The 21,721-nt window shown below is 43.4% G+C and overlaps 1 protein-coding gene across 1 annotated transcript in view; it reads left to right on the plus strand.

Moving 5' to 3' along the window:
* The window catches only part of LRP6 (LDL receptor related protein 6), a 1,542,295-nt gene that overhangs the window by 171,201 nt on the left and 1,349,373 nt on the right, over positions 1-21,721 (plus strand). Inside the window, exon 3 of the mRNA XM_069628714.1 lies at positions 20,962-21,159. Within this exon, the coding sequence (XP_069484815.1) occupies positions 20,962-21,159 (198 nt within the window). The remainder of the gene's footprint in view (positions 1-20,961; positions 21,160-21,721) is intronic.

Here is a 21,721-nt window from a genome sequence, read left to right on the forward strand (position 1 = left end):
CAGATTCCAAGGGCAACGCCCTATGGATGAGCTGGTCAGGGTAATTTGCTTTCGCTTTTCCCCAAAATCCTTTAATGAGAAGAGTAGTGAACAAGATTCACAGAGAACAGATGACGCTCATCCTAGTTGCTCCCATGTGGGCAATGCAGCCATGGTATCCACATATGCGCAAACTGGCGATGTGCGATCCCATCAAACTCCCGTGCCAAATCAATCTATTGACCCAACACGGGGGAATAACAGTGCACCCTCAACCACTCATTGAACTTGGCAGCATGGCTCCTGAGGTCATAGAGCTCGGACATCTTAATCTACCACAGCGGTGTAAGGATATGCTCAAGGAGGCACGAAAACCAAACACCAGACACTGTTATTTCGACAAGTGGAGATTTGCAATTTGGTGCCAGTCTAAACAAACCCTGTAGAATGTACTCCTTCCCACATTCTAAATTATATGCTCCACTTGCTAGACTCGGGTTAGTATTCAACTCTATAAAGGTCCACCTGGCAGCTTTATCGGCTTACATCACTTCCCAGAAAAGTGCATAGTGGTGGAAAGTGCCGGTCATAAAGGCATTCATGGAGGGAGTAAAGAGTCTCCACCCTCCAATTTCAAACCCACCGCCAGGCTGGGATCTCAATGTAGTACTCGCAAAGCTCATGGGTCGCCCATTCAAGCTTATGCATAAGTCTTTAAACACCTGACATATAAGACTGCCTTCTTAGTGGCTATTATTTGCATAAGAAGTTAGTGAATTGCAAGCATTGTCAGTGCAGGACCCTTTCTTTGTCATACACAAAGACAAACTGGTTTTACATGCACATCCTAGGTTCTCTCCTAAGTTCATTTCCAAATTTCACGTAAACCAGTCCATTGAGCTACCGGCTTTCTTTCAGAATTCAACTAGCTCAGCTGAGGTAAAACTCTACACACTAGATGTACGGAGGGTGGTCCTTTACTACTTAAAGAAGACTAGACCGCTTAGAAAAACAGACTAACAGTTCTTCAAATATGCCATCTCCAGATGGATATTCCAATGCATACAACTGTAATACTCTGCAGCAGCCACTAGATGTTGGTTTATGTATGTGAATCTAAGCAGATGCAAGCATCAGAAATGCGATTCGATTTTGAAAATATATTGATATATCTCAAATTTGATATTGCCCAACCCTACTTTAGAGACTGCCCTCCTAAACATGAAGAGATGCTCAAATGGTATAGGAAAATAACATGCTGCTTATTGGCAGGTTACACCCCAACAATAGGCATAGGGCTGTAGCTACAATAATGCCCATAGGTTGCACACCTCCCATAATTAGTTGGGTTTCACTTCATATTTTGGTTTATGTACAACTAATTGGAACACCTTCCATCTTAGGAACATTATGGGATCCAGGGTGCTACAGCAGCATTTTATTATTTAGGCCCCTCTCCCTACAACTACCCAGCGTTGTAGGTGTAATCCCAGCCTTACCTCTTTTTTTTTTTTTCATTGGTCACCCTAAGTTACCTAGGGTTATCCAGACTTGGACCCTTGCTCACCGTGCTCAGAGGCACAGCTTCACCTCACTGATGAGGCCCGACTAGGCCGAAACACATGTCTGGGGTTGCTGTTCGTACTCTTGTTCAAGGGAGGATTGCCTGCATGTCGGTGCTGGACTGCCCTTGTGGGCTGGACAAAGACTGATCTGCAATTGGATATTCTTCCTTTTTGAAAGGTACAGGGAGCTAAAACGTGACTGCGGACTCTCGAGTGGGTACCTTCCCATAGAACAGGTAATCTGGCTGCGTTCGTGCTCGAGAAGGGCATCCGTTCCGCTCTTTTTTCGCTACTGAAAGGGGAGCCTACTAGACTAAGGGTGCATATGACATTTCCCACACTCACTGAGTAAAAAAGCACTGATCTGGTTCAAATCCTACCTTGCTAATCACCACTGCTTGGTAGAAAGGGATTCCTCCAGATAACCAACTCTACCAATTACCTGTGGAGTCGAGCAAGGATCCATATTCTCCCTGTGATCTTCAGTCTTTTTCACAAACTCTTGGAACCCTCCTCACTCCACACAACATACACCAATATGCAGTTGACATGCAGCTGTACCTCAACATATCCATCAGACACCCACAGGCTCAAGCCCTACCTCACATTGATCCAGTTGTGGATGCGCAGTGCTTACCTGAAACTCAACCACTTCAAGACTAAATTCCTACTGCTGACCAAAACTGAACACCATGACCTCTAGACCTGGCTCTCTGCAATGATCATTAAGGGCTTCACACCCCAGTCAGCCACCTGTGCCAAGTCCCTTGGGTTCGACATCGACAGACGCCTCTCCTTCAAACAGTGTATATCAAGGAAGGACCATGCGGCTTATTATCCACTTTCTCTCCTGCATAAAACCATGCCCTTCAGATCTGCTGTCCAAACATTGGTCTGCTCCAACCTGGATGGTGGACAGTGCCCTTTTGCAAGGCCTTCTGACAACTACTGTGGCACCACTGAGATGTGTCCTGCATGCTGCAGCACGACTCATTAAAGGACTCTGCAAATTCAACCACATCACCCCAAGCCTCATTAAACTGCACCGCCTCCCCTGAAAGTCAGTATCTTCAGATCCTGCTACATCTACAAGGCTGTCACCCGGAAGTCCCCAAGCTACCTCGCAGATTAACTCGGCATCTCTGGAGGCCTGCGATCCACCAGAAGTAAGAACATGTGCAGACTTGAATCTGCCGGTGCAGGAAGGAAAGAACCAAAGAACAGGCCTTCTCTGTCTACGTCCCAAGACTCTGGAACACACCCTCCATTCCCCACCCTACCTGTGTCTGGATGATCTGCTCCCCACAGTCTCCTGGTTGCTTGTAGATCCCTTGCTACCAATTTCCTACACTCCCCTTTTAGCTCCCTGCTCATCTTGTTCCTTCATGTCTTCCGTCCCTATGATTGCATAGCGCTCTGTTGCTTCGCGAAGCTAGGGTCATGCTCAATACCCTAATAATTAACAATAGCTATGTAATGTGCCAACGCATTTAGTATATCACACATACTTGGCATCCCTCTCAAGCCCTAAGTAGAGGAGCAGGCATAATCCTGCCGGCAGAAATTACAACACTTCTCGTTAGTATCATAATACCAGGCCTTTTTTTGTGTTTATACAGTAGTGTTTCTTCATTCCCAATTCTCCAATCCCTCTTTCAAAAGCCCCCCTGCTCTGATTTCTGTGCACCTGCAATCTCCTGGACCAGGGTGCCTCTCCTCCTTACCACAGGCTTACCCAAGTCTACTCTTCCAGGTGGGGGTCGCTTCTCAGCTCTCACCAACTGAGCACAGTTTGGAGCAATCTGCCCCGTGTAAACGCTCTGTAGGTGCCATCTTCTGTGTTTCATTAGGAAGTGGCGAGATCTGGGAGGCTGCTTTCGCACATAGATAGTATTATCTGCATCAACCGTCACTGTTCTAATCGGAAATTCATATGAATTGATCAGTTTAGCAGGTAACGTTGTGGCACGAAGGAAACTGTGCAAATGATACGATCATACAAGTAACTATATCATGAGCGTGGGTATGATCTTGACGTAGTTGTGGAGGTTATCACTCAAACCCACTGACCGGAGTACAATAAAGGAAAAAATGTACGCATTTGGTAATAAGGTCTCAACGTCAATGACTGCTCCTTACAATCTAACATTTTGGGTATTCTGAATTGGCTTTAAATCACACACCCGTGCAATTAAGTGAAAATTGAGATTTAGCCATCTCTTACTGGAATACACGGGATTCTCACATTTGCTAGAGGCTGGAGAGTCTTTAGATCTTTTGCTACAGAATGATATAGTCCTTTTACATATGGCTACTATTGAAGCTACTAATTGATGGATTCCAAATGTTTCAAATTGTAGCTAGTAAAGGGCCAAGAGGCTGCTCATATAGGGGCCTCATAAGTGTTAAAAACCATCTAAACGCAGTGCGAGTAAAAACCAGCACAGATAACCCCCACTTTCTTGCCATCAGAATATGCCACACGAAATTAGCTTGTGGCATTAACATCATAAATGCAAATCACACTTGCAGGCTCAAGCAAGACTGGGGATATTTCCGAAACTGTAATTGAACTGATTTCATTTTTTTTTCCCCCACACTTTATATATTATTTTAGAATAAACATACAAAGAACAAAACTACAACATATCAATAACATTCCTAAGTTCCCCAACATCTAGAGGGAAGACCACTGTTTTTTCCCAATTTATCTTATGGCCGGATAACTGTCCCACCTCCTTAAACATACATTTAAGTTTCTCACATCCTTCAATTGGGTTTGTTAAGATGACAGTAATGTCATCTGCGTAACATAAGATTTTAACTTCGCTATCCCCAAATTTACGTCCGTGGAGACTCCGCTCTTGTTTTATGCATGCAATAAGCGGTGGAATAAGCGGTTCCAATGCCAAATTATGGCGACAATGGGCATCCTTGCCTAGTACCTCTAAACAGAAAAAAATGGAGAAGATCGAACACAATTTACCCAGACCTTTGCACTGATCGATGAATTCAATGTCGTAATAACCTTTAGAAATGTGTCTCCAAAACCCATTTTTGTAAGAGTGATACAGAAAAGCCCAATTGACTCTCTCAAAGGAATTTTCTGCATCCATAAAAAACAAAGTATCCTGGATCTTCTCCTTTGGTAGTCCCATTACATCAATTAGTGTTCTAATATGGTCATGCCCATATCTACCTCTCATAAAACCAACCTGAGGACTACTGATTAAGTCACCAATGCATTTACCTAGTCATTATCCTTGTAAATAATTTGAGGTCAACATTTAATAATGAAACGGGCCTGTAGTTTCCACACTTTTAGCAGTCTTTGCCTGGCTTTGGAAGTACCACAATACAAGCCTCTCTCATTGTGGGACAAACTACCACATCGTTCATGAAACCATTGTACAATGGGCACAAAAACGGTACCAGCACCTCACTCAACGTCTGATAAAATTCAACCGGGAGGCCATCCAAGCCTGGTGTTTTCCCTTTATTTAGTTGCTTAATAGCTAACCATATTTCCTCCTCCATAATGGGACTATCAACAATTGCAGAGTGGTCATCATTTAACTTGGGTAGTTTAATTTTATTGAAGAATGTATCCATACCCTCAGCTGTTGGGAATTGATCTTCCTTGTATAAAGATTCGTAAAATGTCCTGAAGCTCTCGCATCTTCCCTTAGTTTTGTATTCTCCATGTTCCCCATCTATTTTCTGGACAAAGGAATTATCTATTAGACCTCGCAGCCCATTTACTAACAACCTACCATTTTTGTCTCCTTGTTCCCAGAAGAACATGCCTTTCTCATAATGGATATCCATTTCCTGTTTAAGATAATCTCTCAATCTTCCCACATGTACCTTGTCCTCATTACTTTTAGATAATGCATACTTTTTTTGGGCTGCACCCAACTCATTTTCCAGCCTCTTAATCTCAGCCATTCCCTTTTTCCTAGTACGAGACGTAATATTTAATTCCCCCCCCCCCCCGTATGGCTGCCTTAGAGCTATCCCAGAGCATAACATTGGAGGCTGAACCCACATTTATATCAAAGAATTTTTTAGTGAATTCCTCTAGAGATTCAATCACACCTTGCTCTTGTAATATGTAGGTTTTCAAGCGCCACTTGGAAAAACCTGAGCTTTCCAACCCTATGTTCACTCGCATTGTCATCAAGGAGTGATAGGATATCTCTTTCCTTAATGTCCACATTATGGACTTTTTCAGCCAGCCTCTCTGAAGTCAGGAAATAGTTGATCCTTGAATGCGAATCCTGGACCGGTGAATAAAATGAAAATACCCTCTCCCCCGGGTGCATAAACCTCCAAACATCAACCAGATCTAGACCATGCAAGAATTCATTAAACGCCTTACTCGTACCCTCTGCTGTATACCTACACTGGGCAGAAAGATCAATTGTTCCGTCAAGAACACAGTTAAAATCACCCCCCAGGATTGTGTATTCTCCATTCATTTCCCTTAACAGCCTCAACATCTTAAAGAAAGCGCTTCCACTAGAACACGGCCATAAATGGACCCTAGCGTAATTAATCTCCCTTCATATTTAGCATCAATCAGAATTACCCTCCCCTCGTCCATTACTACTTTCTCCATGTTTAAATTCAGACCTTTGCTTAACAATATACCTACTCCCCTTGATTTGGTGTTGAAACAGTTCAAGAGTACCCTTGTAAACAAATTGGGCAATGTCTATTTTTTTCCCTCTTCAGTCTGGTCAACACCTCCTTTCTTTTCCTTGGGATGTTGAGACCTTTAACATTCCATAATTTAATTCACCCATCAACTGTCCCGTCTTTGAGACTCTGGATATATCTAACCATTTAATTGAAACTCTTTCCCTTGTACAGGATATGAGTGGGGCTTGAAGATCATGAGTTGTACATGTGCCCAAAAGACAACAGATAACAAGAACAAATACACAACTATCAGAACACATACAAAATAAACATAACACTACACCCAGTGCCTCCGCAAGGTGATATTTAGTCTCAATATTTACAAAAACTCCATCTTCTTGAACTGTAATTACCCCAATGCCTGCAGCCGATTCCTTAATGAAATGCATAAGGTATAGAAATGTCATCCCCACCCCACTCCCCCATATTAATCCATTAACATTCTAAGTTATTTTGACCACTGTTTAAGTTATTTACCGATTCCCTTGCTTTTGGGTATGTCCTGCATAACCACCATGTCACCTCCATCATCTACCACATCATTAGAGGCCCTCCGCATCCTTTATAGCCCATCAGTTTTGCCCTAACAATACTGTATTCCCCATAGTTTCATGGCAAGGCTATGCACACAGAATTCCAAACCCAATATTTATATCTTTCTCGTTCTATAACTTATTGCATATTATTTCATCAATGGAATTGCATTTCCACTATTTGGTCTCACCCACCTGCAACATATACAAAGCTACCCATATTCTGATATCATTCCTCAGTCCTATTTTCCTACTGGCCCATTTTCCTTGCTGACTGCCCTTCTAAGAACTACACCAATTGCCCAAAACGCACACTGTTATAGATACCACGAGTATTCATTATAACACCAATTAAAGTAAAGACACCCCTAAGCATGGTAATATTCCTGTTTATCCAAGCAAGCTGGGGGTAGAATTCTCAAATGAATAATGTGAATGTGTTGTGCCCCTATCAATGTAGGAAATCAGCAACTTATTACATGCAATCGAACATCAATGTGATCAACAACTGTATACACTCCAAAATAGGCCATGCAGCCACGACCCCCAGCAGTGACCATTCAAGATGTACAGTGCCATGACGAGTAATTTGAAGGTAAAATCTCTGAAAGCAAATTCACAACATAGCCATAGCTTTGATTACCTCCTAATGAATTGTATCTATAGTACAATACATCGAGCTATGTAGCAAAAGTCAACCAAATGAGGTTCAAATCTATTGGAGCACATGAACATCAAGCCTATTTCCATAGCACATATGTATACACAGATTTTTCTTGCCCACCGAACTTGCACGGCCGTAACATACTCACACCAGGAAGTTGTGATAATCGAATATCTCGCCACAGTCCCCCATTACCATCCCATATCCGTTTTTACATAACTATTTTGACTACATTTTTGACCCTGCAAGTTTTAATTGATATAGCCCTCATCAGTCAGAGAACTATTTCTACTTCTACAGTAGTAGTTCTGCACAAGACAACATCACTTCAACACAGCCAACTCCTCAAGAACCCTCATGGCATGCATGAATAGGAGACGTTCCAGCAAAGCAATTTAATTGCTAACAAGTGCAGAGGGGCTGCACAATGAACCTTTGGTGACACCACCTCAGCGTCAATTACTGCAAGATGGACTAAAAGGTAAATGCATTTGCAGAGTCTTCATCTTTTACAGTCTTTACTCTGTAATGTATAAGAGTGACTAAATGTTTTCAGTTGCGAGGATCATAGACCTTAAATAACAATTGAAGAGGCAGTTTACAATCTTGTTGGTAAGAAAAAAGTTGAGCATCATTTCACATGCCCCTCATATTTGGAGTGGGGGTAGAACACCTCCACGTTGAAGTTGTCCAGGGTTGCAAGTACACAGTGCAAAGGTGTGTTTGTATAGCTGTTAAAAATTGAACTTTTTTGGATTAAGTGGCATACCTGGTTTGTAATGTTTCAATATTCGTTTGGGACACTTGCAGTCACGGGTAACATGTAATGACACATAGGTACAGAACCTCCATCAGAAAAGGAAGGTTTTTAAAAGGTTCTCAAAGTATCTTCATTGCAGGAGGTGAAACAAAACATCCCCACAGTGACTGCAAGGCACACACCTGTGAAGAACTGGCCTCCCTTGACTCTTCCCCCTCCAACTTGGCAATGGGATTTCACCTCAATTTTAATACTTGGGAGGCCATGGTCTTGGGCCCCACTATTTTGGTCTGCTTTCAAGATCAGCAGCACGTTTGTGAAATTGAGTCCAGTCGGTAGAAAGTGTTCTGTAAACATAAAATCCACCAGTAGCAGCAGCAATAACCACGAACAGATAATAAATTGTGCCCTGACCAGATGAGCCACAGGGTACTGCTGTCAGACATCTGTAATTAGCAAGATACAATGCATATGAATAACGCTTGCATTTGCCAATGCCTAGTACGTGATGTAATGTATGCGCTCCCTTGACATTTTTTACCTTTTTTTTTGGACATGTTCATTTTATTGAATGCCTTATCATTGTTGGAGTTGGATTATTCAGCACACCAACATATGGAGCCCCATGCCCCTACAACTCCAACGTGCCCAGTCCCCTAGAGGGCCTCCTCAACTCCGTTTCAGCACTTGTCCAAGTTGATTTAACAGGAACGTCTCAAGTGCTCTGCTCCACGTCCACTGCCACTCGGTCCTCCGAGAGCCTCCACATCTCCGTACCGACGACCATTTTGACCATCAGAAGTCACTTCCTACAAGCGTGATGCAAGGCGCTGTTCGGACCTTTCCTCTAATGGCCTGATCTGAACCAAAACAAAAGCAACCGCTTTAACGGACCGATACGGCGGCCATATTAATGTAATTAAAATGCCAAATAAATTGTAAACAGAAGAACTTGTAGGTCAAACTAAGTAACATAAGTAAAAAAAAAAGTCAAATGAACACAGAGTATATCCAGTGATAATATATTTTTTCTTATTTTCTTCTTAATCGGTAATGATCTCTGAGACGGAGGCAGCTTCCATGGGTTCCATATCTTTATTTTTCCAAATCACTTAATAAAAGTCAGCTCCATTATCACTGAAAGAAAACAACCTGCCATCCTTAATTACACGGAATATGGCCGGATAGACCATGTAATATTTGAGGTTCTTTGCCTTTGCTTTAACTTTTGCAGCATTAAACTCTCTTCTCTTGTCTAGGACAAACTGGCTGAGATCCCCAAAAATCATCACTTTGTGACCACTCCAAGCTAGATTACAACTCACAAGCCTTTCTAAGCACCATTTCTTTCACTGGAAACCTGAGGAACTTTACTACAAAGTGTCTGGGTCGCTGGCCCAAGGTAGGTTTCACTCCCCGACTTCTATGCGCTCGTTCCAAAGCGAAATTTACCTTAGGGTCCGGTTTGAGCATAGAGATCAGCACTTTCTCTATGAATTCCATGGGTATTCCTTTGTCCACGTTCTCAGGAAGGCCAGCCACCCTAACATTGTTTCTCCTTGAGACATTTTCTTGCTCAGAGCTTTGAGGACAACTTCTCATTCCTCAATTTGTAAGTCTTTAATTTGGCTTTTCATCCTTTCCACTGTGCCATCCATTTAATTGAAGTTAGTCTCTACTCTGTTAATGTTGGAAGTTAGCTCAACATATCTTTCATCTGCTCTCTTTAATCTCATTGACAACCAGAGTCAATTTGGTAAGCAGATCTAGTATTTTATCCTATTTCCTTCCTTTCTTTCATTTGAGGTAATCTCTCCGTCCCTTTTGTCTTTTTGCGGGTTGTTTTGGATCAGTTATTTTTTAATCAGCCATAACCGAGTAGGGATTTAGTTCGGTGCAGGAGCTCAGCCTTCAGGCAGCTATCCCTGGAGCTGACGGTTCTAGAATCTAATATCAAGAATGCAGCAGAAGAGGACTTGATTTATGTTGGGGGTGGGGGACTTTAATGTGTCATGTAATTGTCCAAATGAAGTGCAGGAGACTGATTTTGTTCAATGTAAATCAGAGACAATTAACACAGGCAAAAGGTCCCCTAAAGGCCTCCTTTGAGTCACTTTACTTTTCCAATGGGATTGCTTCCTGTTGAATGGAAGGGTTATTGCGGATCTACCAGGGGGAAGCACTTGGAGATCAGTAACAAAAACCTCAACCCTTGACTATTTTTACTGTAATTCCCAGGCTCTTCAATTTGTCAGGAAGCTTAAAATTGTGAATACATGCCACATTGATTATGCTATCCTTCCACTACATATGATTGGTAGTATATTAATTGGTCATCACGCCCAGGTTGTGGAGCCAAATCGGGATTCGGCTGGCAGTTGAATTCACTGGACCGACGGAAGCATCAAGAATGCTGGAAAGTACTTTATTGTGCAGGCCGCAAACTTGCTGTCCACATTGGGTAATCTATCTGCTGATGGCATTGAGGCTCTTGATAAGGGACTGTACCTCTTCCTTGGGGGTGCAAAAAGCACACAGTGCCTTGCTTAATCTTCCTTCTAAGAAGTACCGATTTGATAAATCTATTCGGGGAATCAAAAAAACTACTCTGGCGAGATTTGACTGAGATTTAAAAAAGCGACTGTTCCCATCTGGAAATAGGGGCTGCAACTTGATATGCAAAAAATAAATATCATAAATGGGTGAAAGATTGAGTCTCTTCAGGCATTAATGCACCATGGCAACATTTGGTAGCTATAGGTATGATTAAAGATTCTCATAAACTATGGAAAATGTTGCCCACCTTCAATTCCAGAGTCATAAAACACAGGATCTGTTTAATCGGGGAGCAAGCATGGCTGAAATACATCCGTAAACATTCCACGATCCTACTGCCCATTTGCCCATGATAGGTAACCAGTTTAACTTGCATTTAGCCGGGCAGAGATAGCATCTAAAGTCAAAGTTCTTAAAGACTGCAGAGCACCTGGCCCAAACAGCCTCCCCAATGTAATCATAACAAATTATCCTACATTTTGGGAAGTGTTAATATTCCGGCTATTTGACAAAGTATCCTCGAAGGGATGTATTCCTAAGTCTTGGCGCTGCTCTATTCTTGTGCCTATAAATAAGAACGGCTCCAGAACTTGTCCTGAGAGCTTTCGACTTCTAGCAATGCTAGACACTACTGGAAAAATCTATGCGTCATTATTACTTGATAGGCTAACCCAAAGGGTTGACTGTAGCAGACTACTCGTCAAGTTCCAAATGGGCTTTAGGGCAGGATCAGGAACCACTCACTGCCTTTGGCTGTTAGATTCCCTTACTAAGGCGGCAAAGATCTTTGAGAACCCCGGCCTCTCTGTGGTAATGAAAACATTTTTGGTGGCCTTGGACATGGTCAATAGGAATAAACTATGGACCAAAATTAACTGTTTTGGCTGCCTGTGATATCTATCGATAGCCATAATGGATCTGTATGAGGACACAACAGTCCAAATCGGGCTCGTTAATGGGAGATAAGTCTCTGCAGCACTCAAAACCGAGGGATAAAGCAGGGTTGTGTGCTTGCACCCCTGTTTTTCAACATGTACATCGCTGACATACTGGAGGTGCTGGAGTCTATAAATATCTGTCCCATAAGATCATGGGGGCAAAGGTCTTGTGCCTTTCATATGCAGATGACCTAGTCATACTTCACCGCACCTTCTCTGGAAGTGCTGCAGAGATTTGCAAAGGAGCATGACCTTATGAGTTATGAGAAGACTAAGGTGTTATGCACTTCTTCTCATACAGACCGGTATCTCTTCCCAACCTGTGCATTGACGGAAACATCATTGAGCAGGTCACTTGTTCTAAATACCTGGGAGTGGAATTCACTACTAGGACAGATTATAGAGAATTAACATCAGGAAACGGAATGCAATGTCTAAAATATGCATGATGTATAGGTGAGAGAGCAGCCTCTGGCTATAGCTTTCAAGGCATCCTCACTCTCGACGAGCAATGCCTTTGATCTTCGGGTCTATATGGCTTGGAATCATTTGGTATGAAGATCTCTCATAGTTAGACTTGTTGGAGGGCAAAGTCTGGTGAAAAAGGCAGGGCCTTGTTCCTAGTGTTCCTGTAGAAATCATTTGTCTGGAGCTGGGCCTTACTTCGCTGTCTACCATTGCCCTAAGAAGGATAGTATTGTTTTAAATTTCGCAAAACACCTGGATGCCCTCTTCTGCACCTGTTATGTCAACATGTCCCCAACGTACATTATAAATCACTGACATCTTTGGCATTGGAGAATATTGAAAGCATGGGGTGGAAACTATTCTGGGAGGATAGCTTGCACAAACTAGCTAAACCTTCTACTAGCAAGCTTGAACATCATGACTGGTACGCAAACGTCTCCCACCTCGCTACCCTGAGGAGTTATTGCTCACATATTGGCCAGATAGCTTACAAATATAAAACTTCTCAAGGGTATATAAAGCTATAACCTTCCCCTGATTTACGCAGGTTTGTGCTGCTGTTGCGAATTGGTAAGCGACCGGTAATGGCATCAGTTGGCTCTGAGTTGGGTGTTTCTAAAAGGGGAAGACTAGAGACCACTCAGCATCTATTGCCTAGATACCATGCATACAGCCCACTCTATATGAAGCTGCTTGGACCTTGCGTATTCGATTACAACGGCATTGAGTGAGACTTTTTGGCGGTATTGTCTTAATACGGGAAGCAAATCTGTGCATATTGCGCTCTTTAACATCTGGAACACGTTATATAGGTTGGGAAAGGTAGGAAAAGTGAGCTAAATCATGAGAGGGTTAATGGTCCGAATTTGAGGTATTAGATGATATACACTTATTCCCACACTTGGAAATTGATGGATTGTGGCATGTATATGGACAGATCTATCTATTTTCACTCTACTGTCTTTTCTTTTTCATTTCTCTTATTGGTTTATCACAAGTGATTAATTGAGCTTTGTATTTTAAATGAATTTAAATTATTTAAATGTATTGTCTTTTTGTATTATGATAAAGCTTGTTTAAGCTATAAAAATAAAACATATATATTTTTTATTCAGCTAGATTTAAGACATCAGTTCAAAGTCTTTCAGCTGGATATAAGTAGGTCCAGAAAGAGTTTACCCAGCATGTCTCAGGCCATGCCTATTACTTGACCAGCCAAGAAAACCTTATTATAGACTCTTCCCTCTCCGTCGATTTACATCCACTTCAGGGTTTGTAGACCCTTCTATATCCTTCCTCCTCTGTCCCTTGCCATTATTACTTTAATCTCTTGGTGTAGGTTCAAACCAGACTTGCTATCTCCTCAGCTAGTTGAGGCTGGGTCATCTCTCCTATTCTGACTTCAAGCCTCCTCCATTTAAATAAGCCTTTGACATCTAGCTAGCCCTGCAGACAACGCCTTTGTAAATTACTCTCCTGCTCGTACCTTGATTCTTTCCACCCTCACCCATCATCCTTGCTGTACTGAGATTAGCCAACTAAACTTGGCATTGAACTCTATCTCTGCTGATGGCACAAATCCTGCTCCCTCAGCACTCATTAACAAACAAATTAGAGGCTCTCCAAACGTACAATGGCCTTGAACATTGCATATTCCCACTCGCCAAACTCACTTCATCTCTATGCTTTCACTCTCTCAAACGCTCCTCTGGAAGCTATGCCGCTCCCTGCCTTCAATCAATTTCCTCCTCACTCTGCCAAAGATTTTCCTCTATTTCTCATCTAAGATTTTGAAAATCCATGCCCCCCACAAACTTTTCCCTCCTCATTCTCCACACCACCTCTCGCTTCCACCCCATCTTTCTTTAGCTCCTCATCTCCAACTTCACTCATTGTGTTGGGTGCCATTCACTGGAAATCCAACCCATTTTGTGACCCAAGTTGAGTCCTTTGCCTTACAAATCGAAGAACCTCCACCAGTAAATTACTTCTGTTTATCTCCCCATTCTTGTTCATATTTCTGCTTTATGACTGTTCTTTTTCTAGATCTTAACCCTGAAATCTCCACAGATTTTCATCTCACAGCCATACAATATTGGATGGCACCTTGCTGTCAGTGATCAATCTCCCTCAGTCACCGACCGTTACTCCTCTTGCTGATATCTTTTTTTTCCACAACCTCATTTCTCCTTCCCCCAAATCTCGCAACGTGGGGTCCATTTTGATAGAAATCTAAATTCCACCTCTTTATCAATAATCAAGACCTGCCATCTCCTTACCTGTAACTCTAGCAAACTCTTATGCCGACTCTGGTACTCCTTATCTCCAACTTGAGTTGGCTGCCATTCACCTGAAAGCCACCCCATTTTGTTACCCAAGTGGAGTCCTTTGCCTCACAAATCAAAGAACTTACACAAGTAAATTACTTCTGTTTATATCTCCTTAGCCTCTCCTTCTCCAGCAGGTACACCCCAAGTTGATATAAAGTAGTTGCTGTTCTTCATAGCCTTTAAAATCCCATCTTCCTTACCCACTCTAATATCCTAGAGTGGGTGCTCTTCAACAGGAACACTAACTACAAGGAGGCTAACTCTCCAATCTGTTTTCTCCAGGTGTGGTACTGAACTGGTCCGAATTCATCTGTCCATTGTTACCTCTGCACGCCAAAGCAACTCTCCGCTAACCTTCTTGACCTCTGCAACCTTTGACCTGTTCAACCGCCTCTCTCTCTCCTCCGAGAACATGAATACTTTGTATAGCACCGCTCTTATTCAGATCTTCCCCGAAGGTTCTGTTCTGTCTTGTGCCTGCTTCATTATTCTCTGTGCAAACTTATCTTCTCCTTTTGGATTCTTGTTCATATTTCTGCTTTGACGTGTCTTCTTTTCCTAATCTTACCCTTGAAATCTCCACAGATTTTCATCTGTCGCATAGCCATCCAATATTGGATGGCACCTTGCTGTCAGTTATCCAACTCCCAACCTTAAATGACCGACCTTTACTCCTCTCGCTGATATTGCCCCCAACCCGCCCCTTCAATCTCATCCACCCCCCCCCCCCCCAAATCTCGCAACCTTTAGGTCCTTTTTAATAGAAACCCAAACTCTACCACTTGATTAAGAATCACCCAGCTAAGCATCAGGAAGACCTGCCATCTCCTTACCTGCCCCTCAACCAAGTTCTTCTGCCGACTCTGGGACTCCGCCAGATTGATTACTTCTTGTGCCTCCTGTTGGGTCTGTTTTTTTAAAAAAACTTTATTACATAGGGGTACACAACAGGGATGCCCATTGTCTACCCTCATATGAGCAGTCTAATCGTACAGTCCGGCCCGGCCATCATCTCGGTAAGCCGATAATCGGAGAGCACATGTCCATGTGATGCACTTTCTGGGGCTAAACCCAAAACAACCATCTCTTTGGATTAACCGTTCCCGAACTGTCCCCCGCCCTTACCACCCTCGCCACCTCCCACCCCCTCAACTGGACAGTGTATACCCATTCCCAAACTTCCAAGTTTGCAACCGTAGGAGGCAACGTACGACCCCAACTGGTGGTATTGACTCTTTAATGAGCCGCACCATGTGTCTCGATCAGACTGAAAGGAGCTCCCAGGAGTATGCCCTTATGGGCCTAGCAACTGTGAGCGCTGCGAGAGTGTGATGGGTAGAGCCTAATGTCAGCCGTTGCCTGATTGTGCTGGGATATTCTGATCAATGTAAACCATGGCCTCTTCTGGGGATTCAAAGAAGTGGGACCTGCCAGCGTGTTGCACTCTTAACTTGGCTGGGAACATCATGGCGTAAGGTACCTTCCTATCTAGGCGCTTTCTTGACATGGTCGCAGGTTCGCCTGGCTGCCTGTACTCCATTGGAGAAGTCCGGATATATGTGGACTCTGGCAGAGTCAAAGGTCAGGGTGCCCTATTTGCGTGACACCCAAAGTATCTGGTTCTGATAGTTCAATAGAAGGACGAAGATAGTGCGCTGTGGGGCTCCTGGTTAAGGGTGAGGGGGTCAGGAACCTTGTGTGCTCTCCACGAGAAAGCGCAGCGGAAACTGTGCCTCAGGAACATTGTGCGAAGTGAATCCTCAAGGAACATCTCCGGCGGTACATTTAGGGACCTCTTGGCCATGCCCACCACCCGGATGTTATTTCGCTGAATTGTGCCCAGTTGCCTAAGGGCTCGGTGCGCTGTATAAAATACAATACCTGGATTCCAAATCGTCGCATTTGACGTGCACAGCCTTTAAGCTCTTCTTGATGTCCTCCCATGTCCTTTGTGTGCGGCTGCTGTGTCCTACAGAGCACTCACCGTAGTTTCCGCTGCCATGACCTGGGTGCTTTCTTTCTGCAGGTCGGCCCTTTAGGCAATATTACTGCCTATGTTTACTATTCACCGCTGCGAATACGGCCTGTAATGCTGTCATGTATGTGTCCCTGTTCTTATCTGCGAAGCCTGACTTGCTGTAGGGGTATCTTGGCGGCCCATCACTACTTCCTCTGAACTGTGCGCATTTGTGAATGCATCCATGGGGCCCTTTTTATTTCCTTTTGCGACACGTGTCCTCTCCACCCCTGTAGACAGGTTGCTTATAAGGGCTAAGGCTATGCATTACAGTATGTGGCTGCAATAAGATTCTAGCACCAGGGTATCAAATGTAAACTGATATTTCCCACCTCCTTTAACTGGGGCTGTGTTGTGCTGGTTGGAGCTCCCCACCATGTCGCTCTGTAGGTTTAATACTAAATACTAAAGATTAAAGTGGCCGCATATTATTGATGTAGGGCTCTGGGGTAAAAAATATTACGTGGTCCCGCTCAGTAGTTCATGCCGCGCAGTGTGGGGCTCCTGGCACTGCAACCCCAATGTGATATGCAGATATCCCGTTCCGGTGGGCCCGACCACATACCTCAGCTGCAAGCGTGTTGGCCTCTGTGGTGTCGGCGGTCCCACTATGGAGGGCCCCCAGAGAGAGGGAACACCCGGAGAATAGAGTGTCTCCACCCATGCCTTCCCATCCACTTGCGGTCTGTTGGTCGTCGTACGGTGCTACGCTGGCCCCGGGCCGGGTCACCTCATTTTGGCGTGCGCACCACACCGCTCCGCCGCCACAGACCAAGGCAGCTATCGGAATGTCTGGATTGGGTGTTCCGCCGTAGTCTTTCTCCCGAATTTCGGACAGTAGATGGAGGAGTGATTCGTTACTCGCCAGTTGCGGTCGCTGATTTGAGCGTTCAGTCAATCTGCAGGATTTCTGAAACAAGATCTAGTGTGCAGAGCTCCTCACTAAAGCAGTCATTTCTTTCAGCGTACAACAGCGCCCCCGGTCTCTCTACTGTTTTGACGCGCTTATCAAAATTTGGCATCACAATTTGCACAATGGCAACTGCATTTTTTCCAAATGCTTATCGAAACACCATGTCCTAATAGAGACAAATATTTTTCTCCTTCAGTGGGGAGTGGCCAAGATCACAATGCCCTTTTTTTGTTTTTGCTGGATTTGGACTGATTTAATGGAATGAAACCAATTCCAGCTTAACTGACATGGAGCCCATGTTTAATTTGCTTAATTGCTACTTGAGATCTATAGTGCACGCTAAAGATCTTATCAGTTTGAATAAATTAAATAGGTTTTATGCACACCAATACCATTTGAAGGAAATCATGCATTACTACAAACCAGCATAGAGAATGAGCTGCAAGGTCTCTGCTAGGTTGATAGGTTCTGTTTGAGTCATCGCAGTAGAACTAACTTGCTGTTTTTCCTTCTTTGCAAAGACATTCAATGTCTTCTTTAGAGACGATGTGAAAACCCCAACCTTGTATGGATCATTTTGCTAGCTTACGTTTGTGTGTTTGGGATTCTGCAAAACAAGCTTTGAGGTTTACTTAACTTTGTGAGATGCCATGTATGAATCTCAGTACGAGTAACATCTGCTTTAATACTATATTCAGTTGGTCATGATTTGAGCAACTTGCATAGCAATGCAGAGGTTAAGTAATCTAGATGGATTTTGAAAAGTGGGAAAAGGAAGATCATGGGATAACTAATGTTTGTTTGTGTGCTATGTGCGGGGGTCAACCTGTCAATTTGCAAGCTATGAGCAAGACATACAAAGTCACTACCTCAATTCTCCACATAGACACAGCACAGAACTTCTCATGTTCCAAGAGTTGTCACTTGTCAATGGCTAGTGTACAGTGCAAATTGTGAGGCCTGGGATGTGAATGATTGCGATAAGTGTTACTTAATCTGTTTCTGCAAACCTACTCTTATGGTTCTTGGTTATGCATCTGAAAGAATATAGTACAGGGAAATGCAGCCTTTTACTCGCCAGATTATTTTGCCTGCAATCCCGATCATCCCAGCTAGCGTAGTCAAGAGTGCTTGCTCACATGATTTCTAGTCTGAAACATCTGGAGAGCAGCAGGGTGCAAACCACTTTAGAATGCTTAAAATAATTCGGACAGTAGGTAAGTGTAAGAAGCAAACCCACCATGACCAGAGGAATATTTAATAAGGTAGTGGAAAATGTCATCTATGCTTATCTAGGAGTGTTTTTATGGGAGGCACATGAAAATGTTGGTTGCAGAATAATTAAACTTGTAGAGGAAAACGCATATTCACCAGGCAGCTCAGATGTTTGATTTCTCTTCAGAGTATTATTGGGAGAATTTGTTAACAGCCTGGTTTCGCTCAAGCTTTTAGAATCTCCAAAGGTGTGTGCACTAAATAATTTGAGATAAATGTGCCGTATACACCTGATCTCTGCTGGTTTCTTTTCATTTTCAGGTACAACTTTGGTACAGCTCAGACCGAACTGGCTGAGTTGATGTTTTGTATAGGTAATGTTGATACCAAAGCTTTCTGCAAACACAGTTGTTTATTTGGGGCATTTACACTGAATGCTGTAATTATAATTTACTGGATCGAAATTCAAAATATCAGTGTATTATAAAATGTTTAGTTTGGTCATCCAGCACTAGCAATCTATGGGCAGTAACCTAATCGTACAATCCGCTTTACAGTAGTCCAATTCCCTGTGATTATCTGACCCATGTTGGTAGCCCAACTTCCTTGTTTTGTGACGAGAGGATAGCTCTGTGGCAACAAGCAGGTCTTGGAAGCAAGACCACGCTGAGCAAACACAGGTTTGAATCCCCAATTGGCGCTTGAAAAAACAGAGCGAGTTATAAATAATCTGCACTTCCACAATTCAATGAAACTAGTGCATAGATGCCTGCAGGTTTTGTGCGCTGCAAATTAAAAAAAAAACATATTCCGGGTCCATGGGCGTCATTGGAGTTGCAGTAGGCCTGTGAAACCGGTCCCTGCTCCTTCCGTTCCTGGCCAGTCCTATTTAAGTGCCCCCTCTTGACCCCTCCATTTTTGTTGATCTTCTTTCTTTCCTTGCTTCCCTGACCCGCTTCCTGTGCCTGTTCCCTCCCAGGCCCCTCCCCTGTTCTTCTCCTGCCCTCCTGTGTCCTCTCACAGCGAATGGCTGACCCGTGTTGGAAACTGCCCTCTTAGCAGAGAGACCCAGGGCAGCCTTGCCTGACAGCCAGTCAGCAAGGAGAAGCTCCTTTCTGGGCAGATCATCTCAGTTTGCCCAGGAGCACCCAATGAGACAACTTACTGCAACACAGGTAAGGTGGTCTGGGTGGGGGGGGGGGGAAGGGGAGTCCAGCCATTACTGTCCTCAAGTAAAAGCCCACCACTTAATTACCTTTCTAATACTTGATTAGGGGCAGGACACTGCTCTTTAGTTGGGCTTTGGGGGTCAGAAATGTGTGGCACTCGAATGGATTAGGATGGGGGATAGAAAATGTTCGACTTAACTAACCGTAATAAAAATACACTATTCTGCATACTCTACCTCAAACTCTAAACTAAACATAACACTACCTCTACCTCATCACAAACCACACACACACTTCACTCAACATGAAACCATGCACTATCATACCACACAACGGCTACCAACAAAAACTCACAAACGCTCATTGCCAGGTCGTTCTGAACTGAAGCTGCCAACAGCACATCAACGTTCTTGCTCTTCTCCCGCTCAATCCCACTAACAAACCCCTCACCAATCCTTCCATTGCAGATCCGCCAGTGCCAAGAGACCACGCATGTGGCAGCTGTGTACCAGACCGCATAACATAACATGGTCTAATGTGGCACTGGGAGGAATGTAATGTCACAGAGATGCTAAAACGTACTTTTAGAGCAGACTGGCATGTGTGGTAATGGGTTGATGTTAAATGTAAGGCTATTACGCTGTACAGTATACAGGCTTTTTACGTTTGTTCTCTGCGATGTTGCACATTGCATATAGCCTTGCTATTTCATGTGCAGATGTCAATGTGCGTGTGTATGTAGGTGATTTATGTAATGCCAAAAGAGATGGAAAGCACTGGGGTGCTGTAGAGGATGGGGTACATTGTAGAGGGTGTGGAAACTGGTGGGGCGGGGGTGCGGGAGAGCGAGCGAGTGTCGTAGCCTGTCCTCCAAAGGTCTGTGTATGTTTCATTGAAAGTTAGTCTTCAGTTTTCAGTTCCTTACTGTAGTGCAGTAGGGAGGGAGCCTGTCCGATGTTCATAGACATGTTCCTCTAAAGTGTGCAGACTTCACAAGAAAAGGCTTGTTTTCTCATTTAATTTGTTTTCTATTTGTTTCTTAAATATTTTAGATTATGGTAGAATAACCAGTCTTTATTATTGGATCTATAATGAATTCAGGTCTGTGTGGCATTGCTTCTGTTAACCGCTGTTTGTGCAATTGTTCTAGATACATGTACTGGACAGACTGGGGAGAAGTACCCAAAATCGAGAGAGCTGGGATGGATGGTTCAAGTCGCACGATTGTCATAGATGCTGATATTTACTGGCCAAACGGACTCACCTTGGATTATGAGGAGCGTAAACTTTACTGGGCTGATGCAAAGTTTAGCTTCATTCATAAATCCAACTTCGACGGATCATACCGGTAAGAAGCCAATTACCTTTGTGTACTTTGAAGTCTGCTTGGTGTTTCATGTTAGTTTAAAAATGTATCTGTGATTCTGCTCTCAAGTTACTAGAACTAAACAGATCATGTCCCACCCATTTCTAATTAAATTTGAATCCTTCTCATCCTTTTTGTGTCTCACCAGTTTGTGATTTTCCTTCCATGCGAGAGCAGCATGCACTTGCATCGAGGAACTGGATCTGCATCCCAAACATAGCCATGAAGAGTCCAACCTCTTTCAGACTACCACCCTGGCTAGATCTTGTCTCCAAGTACAGATTAATTTATAGAAGCAACACCACTCAAATTCAAGCCAGGTTGCAATCCTTTGTTAATTAGCAGCCATTGAGAAACGTTACATTATTTTGATTATGGTTGATGAAACACTTTTACAGCTCATGAAAGCTGGTATTTACCTTGTTTGAGTTAGTTGATTGTCTGCCTGGCTGACATGGAATGCCATTACGGATATGTGCATTTTTCGTATGCTTAAAATAAATTGCTTCTGTTTTTCCATGACCCTTTTGAGTGGACCAAATGG

Source organism: Ambystoma mexicanum, chromosome 12 (genome assembly GCF_040938575.1).
Source record: "Ambystoma mexicanum isolate Mex_15411 chromosome 12, UKY_AmexF1_1, whole genome shotgun sequence".
NCBI lineage: Eukaryota > Metazoa > Chordata > Amphibia > Caudata > Ambystomatidae > Ambystoma > Ambystoma mexicanum.